Source organism: Penaeus chinensis, chromosome 3 (genome assembly GCF_019202785.1).
Source record: "Penaeus chinensis breed Huanghai No. 1 chromosome 3, ASM1920278v2, whole genome shotgun sequence".
Classification (NCBI taxonomy): domain Eukaryota; kingdom Metazoa; phylum Arthropoda; class Malacostraca; order Decapoda; family Penaeidae; genus Penaeus; species Penaeus chinensis.
The window spans coordinates 16,785,278-16,797,777 of record NC_061821.1 but is presented as its reverse complement, the minus strand read 5'-3'; the positions used below and the strand labels follow the sequence as shown (position 1 = coordinate 16,797,777).

The window sequence follows — 12,500 nt, the reverse complement described above, 5'->3', positions numbered from 1 at the left end:
TGTGTGTGTGTGTGTGTGTGTGTGTGTGTGTGTGTGTGTGTGTGTGTGTGTGTGTAGAGAGAGAGAGAGAGAGAGAGAGAGAGAGAGAGAGAGAGAGAGAGAGAGAGAGAGAGAGAGAGAGAGAGAGAGAGAGAGAGCGAGATAGAGAGAGAGAGAGAGATACATATATATGCGTGTATATATATATATGTATATATGTATATATATGTATATATGTATATATATGTACATATATGCATTCACGTCGTCATGTACAGATGCACACATGAACATACAAATGGAGATAAATACGCTTGCTCGAGCAGCGGCTTTCACCACTTTACCTTCCCTCCCCACCCCCGTTCTATTATTCACCTCTTCATTTATTTATGCCGGCTATGGCAACGCAGCCATGGTCATTGAGCCAATGCCACATATGCTTTAACACAGCCCACAGCGGCATTTCGAAAAAGGGCAGCGCTCAGCCAGTACCACGTTTTTCTGTCAAAGGCAGATTCCCTCCACCAGTTAACCTCTGTTGCAGGGCGAGACGAAGAACCATCCTACCACGCCCCCGCCCCCGCATACCATCGTCGTAGGAGGGATGCCGATGAAGAGAAGTAAGCGCCCTTAAAGCACCTGAATTTATGTTGAAAACATGTGAATTGCTGTGCGTGAGTGGATGGAAATGAGTGTCATATATTTTAAGTTTATCCTGAAGTAATTATATTAACAATACAGGCATTGAAGTTGATAGTTGCCTCACTTGCATATGTTCTCTTTACTGTAAATTAATGTCTAACAAACCTTTTAGTCCAGTATAACATGCACTCATTAAACCTCTCATCAAGAACAGACTCAAGCAAGCGACCAGACAACCAACACAAAACCTCCGCGTTTTAGTTGTCTTTTTGTTTATATATGTCCCGTGCCAATCGCATATTACTCACCCACACAGCCCACACACTACCTAACAAGCTAACCAATCACCCAGCCCACAAACCAACCAACCAAGCACACAATGGCTAAATCTTTTCGCTGTCAACCAGGGTGGCGGAGATGTTCGCCATGGTCGCCAGGATGGACACTCACGGCTGCGGGATGAGGCTCGTGTGCCAGCTCTATCAGAAGTCCCCCCAGAGCCTCACTCTCAGGGAGAAGGCCATCAGACTGCTCATCGGGTAAGACTCGGAAAGGCCTTGGAGGACCGATTCTTATTGCTGGTGGTGGTGGGATGTAGGTTCCTCTCTCTCTCTCTCTCTCTCTCTCTCTCTCTCTCTCTCTCTCTCTCTCTCTCTCTCTCTCTCTCTCTCTCTCTCTCTCTCTCTCTCTCTCTCTCTCTTTCACTTGTGACATGCAATATTTAGCAGGCATTCATACATTTAGCGAAATAAATATGATAGAACCTAAATCGATACATGCATGGTCCACTTAGAGGTTGTGAACATGAGACTTCCTAGATACCGGATTAACGAGTCAGTACGAGCATCTTTATCCGCACGCGAGGAGATCGATCGCTCTCGACGTCCTTTCCCGACAGAGCAACTCGCTCATTTAACTCTCCCTCTCACTACTGTCGCTTCTCCTTCCAGCGAGAAGCCAGAGCCAGTGCCCCCCAAGGAGTCGAAGCAGCCGCGCGCCCTCTACCAGTCCGCCGCCGTCTTCGGAGTTAGGAAGGAGAACTGCCTCGAGATCTATCACATGTGTCCTCTCACCAACGAAGAAGTCATGCAGTACCTCAACACTCTCGACCTTGAGCTTAAGTGAATGATATTTGTCTTACATCTTCTGTTATATCCTTTTTCGTTTCTTCATTATTTCCATAATCCCCATCGTTATTACTACTCTATTTTTTTTATTTTTTTTTTTTTACACCTGCTTTGGCACAATTTCGTCTTACTGGGTTTTCATAGAGGCTTTTCATGTATTCATTAAATGTTTTATTGGGTTTTAGTCTGTTTTTAGCTTTAAATCTACCTCGACTAGCAAAACTACACTACACAATGGAATTAAGTTAAGACTAAAGTGGTTTATATTTGTTATGACAAACGAATTCGCAAAAGTGTACTTGCTTGCTAGTCCTCCATATAACTAACTCGCAACTGCTTGTTTACACTCAAGCTTGTTAATTTTTCTTTGTTGCTGGAGCCCCTCTCAAGGGAGCGGCCATGATGTTCGTGTTGGTGAAGGAGAACCTCTACGAATATATTTTCCTACGATTTTTGTATTCTAAATAAAGATATGATTTTTGAAATATCTATTACCTACCCCTGGTGACCTTATAAAATATGTTTCTTTATACTGCTTAGATACGTGACTGAATCTGTGTGTGTGTGTGTGTGTGTGTGTGTGTGTGTGTGTGTGTGTGTGTGTGTGTGTGTGTGTGTGTGTGTGTGTGTGTGTGTGTCTGTGTGTGTGTGTGTCAGAGTGGTCAGAAGCCTTCATTGTCACGCCCTCCAACTAGCAGGGGTGACCAATAGGACGGCACTGACGCCGCACTGACCTAAGCCACGCCCACATCCCTCTTGACCTTTGCCTGCAACCTTGACCCGGACAAACACTCTTCCTCGAGTCACGCTTCCGTTCGGACGCGGCCTCCTGCAGAGACCCCACCCTCCAGGGCCCCCACCTTACCGGGCCTATTCGCTGCCGGCTACGCTACCGACACCCTACACTACTAACAATAAAGAATGAGACCAGCCCGTGAGTTTCCGTCAACCAAAACCCTGACATATTGGTGGACAGCATTGACAACAAGCACCTCACAGTGTGTAAGAAAGAGAAAGAAAGAAAAATAAGGTATATATGTATATATATATATATATATATATATATATATATATATATATATATATATATATATGTACATACGGACGTTTTGTAACATCTCTTCCCCGTCCTCATTGCAGACCGTGCGGATTCTTTCCTCGAGCCCCTTTTGATACAGCCCCACAGAAAAAGTCACAAGGTTATAGCAAACTCCTGCAACGTCTCCAGGTAATTTTCCCCTGTAAGAGTAGTCGTGTAATCATTCATGCTCGAGATTTTTTGCTGGGTTTGTGTACCCCACCAGAGAGATGGAAGATAGTTGCATCATAAGTTTACCAAGAGCTGAGGGTCTTTTTGGTAATGGTTGAGGAGTGATTCACACATTTCCACACGAGCATCATAATATTTCACTTGAAGGTGAACAACCTGAAGTCGGTTCGGAAACAACTTCATCACTCTTCGAGGTATCAGCTGAATCGAGCTTCTGTTGAGTTTCAGTGCACCTCTCTGGATGGACTTTCCCTGGCCTTGAGCGAATGCTTGCTCCAGGGGTTCGGTGTTTTTTTCAGTGGTGGTGGTAGCAGTTCTTCTGCTGTGTGGTTTGTAAAGAACAGATCCTGTTTTAAGAAACTTCCTATGGATAGCGTAAATGTGTTCCGCATTGAATCAGTGTGATGGTCATAAAGCTTCTCAAACTCGCCCTGCAACTGCAGTCGGGGACTGAAAACATCTTGCTTGACAGCCCTTTTGCAACGCTGCTCCAGTTGGCGAGCAATGGGTCAGGGATAACAAAATGACCAGTTTGGGTCATGACATAGTTTTTATTTGTGCGCTAATCTTTATTTTATTTTCATAACTAATTTACGCTTTCATTCCACTATAGGGAGAAACTGTATAATATTGTAAGAAAAATGTGTACAAAAATATCGTGTAAAGGAAAAAAACAATATTTTTCGTTCGTGCTCGAATTGTTCTGGAGGCTTGTGGGCAGCCGACCGGCGCTTCGCTCTCTTCCCTTTCGGCCTTTGAAGGGAGCGGCCGCCCCTTGATCCTGGAAGATTTGAATGTGTTTTGGAAATTCGCATGCTGTGGAAGCATGTTGGTATCAGCTCTCTTCTTCCGGCTCTCGCTGAGACCAGAACGAGCCTGCGGCAGTAACCAGAGCAGTCATTGTTCGCAAGAGGTGCGAGGGACCTGGCAAGACGCTGGAGGAAGACGCCATGACATTTGCTCCGAGCTGTGGTATTTTATTTGAGATAAGTTGACTCCCTCCATTTATCTGCATGAATAGGTTTGCTTGTTTTATGGTGCTTTATAATACTGTAAAGAGAGGAGCTTTAATTTAATTTACGTGTTGTGTAAGACCGTTGTTGCTGGTGGACGAGGATATGGATTATGGTTAGGTAGAAATTATAAGTAGTGAACTAAAAATTAAAGCTATTGTTTTGCCAGTTATTTCACGGTCATTGAAAATCCTATTACCTGTGTTTTACTTTTCCTAAAATATAATTTGATTTTATAATTAACCAGTTTCTCTCCCGTATAATGCATCAGTGGGAATATAATTTTATAAATTGTATGAAAGGGCGAAAAGTTATGAAATTCATTAAAACAAGATGAAGTAACGACTGATGAAATGAGTATCCCCGCATACTAAGTGGAACGTAAACGAGGCAAATGAGTGTGAGTAACTGACTATCGAGGGTTAATTAATACCAACTATGTCTGTGAATACTTATACGCACGGATTCAAGTCATCTCGGACTTTGTTATTAAAAGAATTGAATTAGATATACAATACAAAAGAAAGGATGCGCAAAATGTGCGGAATAACCCTGGAAATGACCGTGGCGAATTCACGAGGAAAAGAAGGGAAATGAGAACAAGAATAAAGAACAATTTGAAATTCCTGTGACAATAAGTGACGATGCAAAATGAATAAGCATGCCAAATGAGATATAAAGAAATGGAGTGTGTAAACGAGAAAAAAAGAGAGAAAAAGTTGCAACTCAAGTGCATGCAAACCGCTCACCTGTGAGGGCTTCCTGTAGAAAACCTCGTCTTCGACGTCGTACCTCGTAAATCAAGACCTCGGGACCTTGAGCGCTGCTCGAAATCGCCACCACGCCCGCAACACCGCCCGGGCTTGCCTCTGGATAAGAGCAGAGAATCCCCCGCCCACTCCGCGATGAAATCACGCGCCCCGCCAGTATAAGTGGATTGACAAGACACTGAGATATAAACATATATATATATATATATATATATATATATATTTATTATAAAAAAAGAGGTGTTTGCTTTAACTTAAATATATCAACTAATTTTGTTTGCCAGCACACCAGTAAAACCTAAAATCTAAATAACTACCTTCCCCCCCTCGAAATTCCAGACATGAACCAGAGATATAGAAAATAAAACTATGCGAGGGTTTTTCGCCCCCCTACTTTTCTAACCTCTAACTTCCTTATATTTCAACACTTTACCTCCCCCCCCCCCCCCCTTGGATTTCTTCACCTCCTTACTCAATTATTTGTTCTGTTCTTTTCTGATTGCGTAGCCTCCGGGCTAGTACAGTGGTAACGTGCTGGCCTCTCATCCGAGGGGTCGGCGGTTCGCGCCCCGCCCAGGCGCGAGAAGTTGCAATTGTCGCCTGGAGGTTACTGCTGTGGCAGGGTAGTACGGCGGGTAAGGACTTAGCCGAGTCAGCACCAGCTGACACGCGTTAGCGAGTCGACATTAGTCGACACAGGCCGGGCTCCCCTCATGGGCATAGCCCGGGCGAAGCTGAGCTTCGCATATCGGACTTATCCTTACTGATTGCGTACCCGAAACATTTACGGTACTTGATTTCTTATTTGTTTAAAGATTTATTTAGTTTGTGAGAATGGCAATGGTTATTGAGTACTTATAGTGTGTTTGCTGTGTGAGCGTGTTGGGTGCTCCTCGTGCGTTATTCATGTGTGTCAAGTATCGTAGTGTATTACATTTTTGTTGATTTGTGTTTGTTAAAGTTACGAATTTTAAATGTTACACAGGATAAATAAATTAGAAACATTGTTAACGATTTATTTCATCATCATTATTAATATATATACAAACATGCATATATACATACATGCATACATATATATATTATATATATATATATATATATATATATATGATATGTATGCATATGATATATGATATATATATATATATATATATATGTATATATACAGATATATGTATATATGCATGTATATATATACAGACTTCCTGTCACGCATATATATACATATATATACATATATGTATACACACTGCCGCGATAATCAAGGGTGCTTCATGCTCGGGATGATGTGAAGTGATGGTGTGGTAGCCTAGTTAGCGTTAAGTGCTTGCTTGCATGCCTTCCCGCTTTCAGCTGCCACCGCTGGCTAGCCTGGTGCGAAAAAGGGAGCAGCTATGCATAAGACTCCCCTGCCAGCTCATAGCCTCTCCATCATCAAGACTTCTACAGTGCCTCCTCGTGGCCACCAATGGAAACTAGGTACCTTGCGGTCCTAGGCTGAACTGTGGAGGCTCTTGGAGCAGCAGGAGGCCCTAAAGGTATGGAGCTATGGCCCACCGGCGTGTGGATACGCCCTGGCTTCGTACTAACTCCTGTCCCCCGCGCCCCCTGGGGTTAATGGGCGGCTGTGGGGAGGCAGGCCTTGCCAGTTGGCCCCCCCGAGATAACCACTGGCAATGACCAATGTAGATGTTGACGCTGGGGGGAGGGCTAAAGTCCCTCCTACCCAGCAAGTACGGCGGGCTGTGGGTCCCTCTGGGTTGGCGACCGCTGGGACTCGGGTGGGGAGGGGGGGTTACCCCCAATCCCAGCTGGGTCCCAGCGGCCGCCAACCTGGCGTGATGCTTGTGGGGGAAAGCCCCAGGGAGCCCTGCAGGTGGATTATGGGGCCTGCAGCCAGCCAACCTCCTCTATACGGGGCGGCGTCGGTAGGGGTGGCAAAGGTGGCGCCCACCCCGAGTGACTGCCCGAGGTTAGACCTCAGGCGGACTGTCAGGGTGGGGGCTTGGAACATCCGTTTCCTGCGACAGGACGATCGGTTACCACTACTATCGAGGGAATTGAAACAGCTGAGAGTTGAGGTGGCTGCTCTCTCGGAGGTGAGAAAACCTGGCAGTGGCACGATTAGTGTGGGTGGCTACACCTACTACTGGTCGGGCCGCAGCGATGGCCACCATCTCCAGGGAGTAGCCATAGCCATCTCCAGCAGACTTCAACCCTTGGTAGTTGAGGTCACTCCAGTCGATGAGCGTATCATGGTATTGAGACTGAAGCTTTCATTTGGCTTCATTTCTCTCTTGTTGCTGTATACGCTCCTACAGATGTATATAAACTTGAAGTGAAAGAGATGTTTTACGCCAAACTTGCATCTGTGGCAGACGGATGTCCTCGGCGAGATATTCGTATTGTTCTGGGCGACTTCAATGCGGTATCCGGCTGCGATCGAGCTGGCTACGAGATGTCTGTCGGTCCTCATGGCTCAGGAGCTGATGCTGGCAGCGAGAATAGCCTCCTTTTCCGTGACTTTGCTAGGTCCCAGAAATTGAGGATTTCTGGCTCCTGGTATCAGCGTTCTGACCCGCATCGCTGGACTTGGTACAGCGATACAGGAAGAGTGGCCAAGGAGATCGACCACATCCTCGTTAGCACTCGATGGAGGATCCTCCAGAACTGCAGGGTGTATCGAAGCGCTGAGTTCTGTGGAACTGATCATAGAATAGTAGTGGCTACTCTCTGGGTCCACTTTAGAAACCCCCGTCGCCCAAATGAACACCCTAGGGTGTTTAATTTGGATAGATTGAGGGAGGACGAGTGTACCCGGGGGTTTGCCGAGGCTATCTCTGGTCGTCTCACAGCACTCGAGGGCCAGGCAGATCCTGTTCTTATGTGGGATACCTTCAAACGTGAAACGCTTGATGCAGCTCAGGAATTCATTGGTGAACGCCCAAGAACAAGAGACGCTGGAAGCCACAGATGCTTGTCGTGCGGCTCGACTGTCAGGGGATCGCACCTTGCACTGCTCTCTGGTGCGCAGGACTAGGTCACTGTTGAGAAGGGATAAGGAACAGTTTATCAGTAGTCTTGCAGAGGAGGTCGAAAGCCATTTCCTTGTAAATGACCTTCGTCCTGCCTACCAAGCTCTGAGAAAGCTGAACTCCAAGTCCCCCTCACAGACGACTGCAGTCCGCTCAGCAAGTGGCCAGATAATCTCAGATCCTGATGGGGTGCGTGTGCGTTGGGCTGAGTATTTTGAGCAGTTGTATAAGGTTGATCCACCAACAGTTAACATGGATGCGGGTAATGTTGAGACTCCTCTGCCAGATCCACCCATCAGCGAGGATCCACCCTCCCTGACCGAAATCAGGGGGGCGATCTCCAAGCTGAAGAGTGGTAAAGCAGCAGGTGTCTGTGGCATCCCAGCCGAATTGTTAAAGGCTGGTGGAGAACCTATGGCAAGGGGCTTGCATGCAGTCCTGTCTGCCATCTGGCAGACTGGTACCTTTCCCCCTGACCTGCTGAGGGGTGTGGTCATCCCTCTCTGGAAGGGGAAAGGGGATCGGTGGGACTGCAGCAATCACCGAGGCATTACACTACTCAGTGTACCAGGCAAGGTACTCGCACACATCTTACTGAGATGTATCAGGGACCACCTGTTGAGGCACCAAAGACCGGAGCAATCTGGTTTCACTCCTGGTAAGTCCACAATAGACCGCATCCTGGCGCTTCGAATCATTATAGAGCGCCGTCGTGAGTTCGGACATGGGCTGCTCGCAGCCAACATCGATCTCAAGAAGGCGTTTGACACGGTGCATCGCGAATCTCTCTAGGAGATCCTGAGACTAAGAGGAATTCCAATAAGGATTATTGGACAAATAGCAAACCTGTATACAGGCACTGAAATTGCTATAAAGTGTGGTGGGGGCCTGTCGAGCTTCTTCCCTGTTAGTTTTAACACTTGCATGGATTGGATACTAGGTAGAGCTACTGTCCAAAGTCACTGTGGAGCAACTCTGGGCAATATCAAGGTTACAGACCTTGACTTTGCCGATGATGTTGCCGTACTCTCTGAATCTCTGGAAACCCTTGTAGCGGCTCTTGATGCATTTAGCAATGAAGCGAAGCCCCTGGGGCTAGAGGTCTCCTGGACCAAGACCAAGATCCAGGATTTTGGGGGCCTGCTAGGAGACCCTGCACAGTCACAAAGAGCTTTATATACCTCGGTAGTGCATTTCACGACTCTGGGCTGTCAGACCAAGAAGTCAGTAGACGGATTGGCCTGGCAGCAGGGGTCATGAAATCTCTCGACAAGAGTATTTGGAGATGTCGGTACCTGTGCAGAAGGACCAAGTTACGTGTTTTCAAGGTCCTGATACTCCCAGTTTTACTCTATGGTAGTGAAACTTGAACACTATCTTGTGCTTTGGAATCTCGTCTTGATGCATTTTGTAACAGATCCTTGTGCCGGATCATGGGGTACAGATGGTGGGACCATGTGTCCAACCAACGGCTGCACCGTGAGACCGGTACAGGACCTGTTACTTGCACAATCCGTGATCGCCAACTCAGGCTATATGGCCACTTTGCTCGACTCCCACGGGATGATCCTGCCCATCAGGTTGTCTCTGTCCGAGACAACCCTGGGTGGAGGAGGCCTGTGGGACGACCGAGAAGGTCGTGGCTTGGGCAGATCGATCAAACCTGTCGTGAGAAACTAGAGATGGGCCGGGCCCCTGCCTGGCGGCTCGCCATGAGGGATCCTCGTAGGTGGAAGCGGAGGGTGGATGCGGCTATGCGCCCCTGCCGGCGTTAGCTCCATAATGATGATGATGACTGCTGCCTCGAACCCGAGAAAACGACATATCGCCTTGAGAAGTCAAACGCAGGTATCGTAGGGGAAGTCACCGCCGTGGCATACGTGCTAGCGCGCCGAACCGCGGTTGATCAGGAAGAGCATCCAGTCAGGCAAGGGTGACACTGCCATATAACCTCTCAGTAATGAATTGAAAGAGGCCATGTCCTGCAGTGGAATGAATGGCTGTATAAAAAAAAAAATATATATATATATATATATATATATATATATATATATACATATATATATACATGTATGTATGCACATATATACATATATATATATATATATATATATATATATGTATGTATGTGTGTATATATGTATGTATGTATGTATGCATGTACGTGTGGATATATATATACATGAATATATATACATATATATGTATATATACATAAATAGAATATACATATACATATATATTTATATATACATAAATATAATATATATATGTACACATATATGTATGTATACATACACACATGCATGCATACATACATACATACATACATATATATATATATATTTGTGTGTGTGTATTTATGTTCTTATTTATATAAATGCATGAATATATACATAAATACATATTTGTGTATATATATAGTATAATATAACATATATGTGTATCATATATATACATATATTTATATTCTTACTTATATAAATGCATATATTCACATATATTTATATTCTTACTTATATAAATGCATATATTCACATATATGTGTGTATTTATGTATATATATTTATACATATATATATATATATATATCATATACATATATGTGTCTATACGTGTGTGTGTGTATATATATGTATGTATAGATTTATATACATATATAATTATATATACATATATGTATATATATACATGTGTACAAATATATATTCATATATATATACATATACATATACATAATATTTACATATGCATTTATATACATGTTTGCGTGTATATATGTATAATGTATATATATATATATATATATATATATATTTATATACATAAATATATATATATATATGTCTACATATATGTGTGAACATGAATACATATATGTGTGTTTATATTTATGTGTATAAATGTGTATATGTATGCATGTATGTATATATAATACAATAAATATATGTATATGAGACTGCCGTGATGATCCAGTGGTCAGAACACTGGACTCCGACCCTCGTGATCCCGAGTTCTACTACCCATCGCGGCGATCGTAAAAGTGCCTGTGCTCTGACTGATGGCTTGAGCTCGATCTCACGGCGAGAAAAGTGTTAGCGCGCCGAACTGTTGATTAGGGTTGATTAACCCAATCGCCACGTATGGCAAGAATACATGCCATGTTCAGGATAATACAAGTTTATTTATTGAAATTACACATAGATGGCTGTACAGGTGCTTAGTCACCAAGGAGTCGGTTATTAGTCCTACCTACCTTAATGCTTTACACTTTTCCTCGACTTTTGGAAAGGGTGTTTTGCATTATTCCATTGTCTTAAATGTTATCGAGATATTAATAACAATTTAATAATCATTGCATCAATAACAATAATAACAGTATCGATATCAACTGTATTAAAAAGAGAAACACATTATGCCGCCAATTCAAGGAATGGGGAAATCAGGATCGGTCACTAGGGCTACTGATAGACTTCTTGCCGGCTGAGCACATGTGGAGCCATTTTATGTAACAACATTCACAAAAAACTACAGGGGACAGAACACAAGTCCGGGACGATTGGGTTAAGAAAGGCATCCAATTATGCAAGGGTGGCACTGCCTAATACACACACACACACATTTGGCTGGTCTTTAGAGTGAAGGTTGTGTTTTCGGGTTGAGTTTTGACCTCTGTGCGTTCGTATGTTCCTTTCTCCGTCGTTCGTCTTCAGATTGAAACACGTTTGTCGTTCGCGCAGTTTGTGTTTACCTTGATGCTTTATCTGATTTTCACATTTCTATCGTAATTATTTTAGTCATGACGTTTTATTAGTGAATTGTCTTCCGCACTGACAACCACCTTTTCTATTGTTCGATTTCCCGTCTTCTGCTTGTGTTACTTTTCCTCTCCTTTTTATTCTTTTCTTCCTCTTATCACGAAGATTACTCCTCATCCTTTCCCCCAATTCCTACCCCTTCTTCCTTTTCTCCTTTTCATCATCATCCTAACCCTACTAATCCTGCGCCTCCTAACCATAATCCCCCTACCTCCTCTTCTTCCTCTCCCTCCTCCCATTCTTCCTCCCCCTCCTCCTAATCTTTCTCCCCCCTCATCCTCATCCCAGACCTTACCCCCACCCTAATCCTTCCCCTCTTCTTCCTCCTCGTTCTCTTCCTTGTCTCTAACCACAGTGAGAACCTCCACCGATCCCAATATTACTATTCTGCCACGTTTTCCCCCTTCCTCCTCCTCCCCTTCAGAACAGGAAAATACAGGGCAAATCCCAGAGCCTGCGATGGCGGAAGCAAAGAAATTCCTGAGGCTTCGGAGACGCAGCCGACGTACCCTGCGGCCGAAGTAGCGGCTGTCGGCCGTTCAGCCAAGACATCTTCAGGAACACTCCGTATAGGATTTTCACGCACGCTCGCACGCACGCACACGCGCGCACACACATACACACACACACACACACACACACACACACACACACACTCACACACGTACGTGTGTGTATATATATATGTGTGTGTGTGTGTGTGTGTGTGTGTGTGTATGTACATATATGTGTGTGTATGTACATATATGTGTGTGTATGTATACTGGACGCCAATAAAGTAATGTTTAACTTTTCAAATAGAGTCCTGACCGCAAAGAAAAGGAAGCACTATCATTAGGCTTG

General features: G+C 44.4%; 1 protein-coding gene across 1 annotated transcript in view; it reads left to right on the top strand.

Moving 5' to 3' along the window:
• The window catches only part of LOC125044608, a 4,376-nt gene extending 2,143 nt beyond the window's left edge, over window positions 1-2,233 (top strand). Inside the window, exons 3-5 of the mRNA XM_047641360.1 lie at window positions 524-599; window positions 1,029-1,160; window positions 1,572-2,233. Of these exons, the coding sequence (XP_047497316.1) occupies window positions 524-599; window positions 1,029-1,160; window positions 1,572-1,746 (383 nt within the window). The 3' untranslated portion in view covers window positions 1,747-2,233. The remainder of the gene's footprint in view (window positions 1-523; window positions 600-1,028; window positions 1,161-1,571) is intronic.
• Window positions 2,234-12,500: the final 10,267 nt, after the last annotated feature.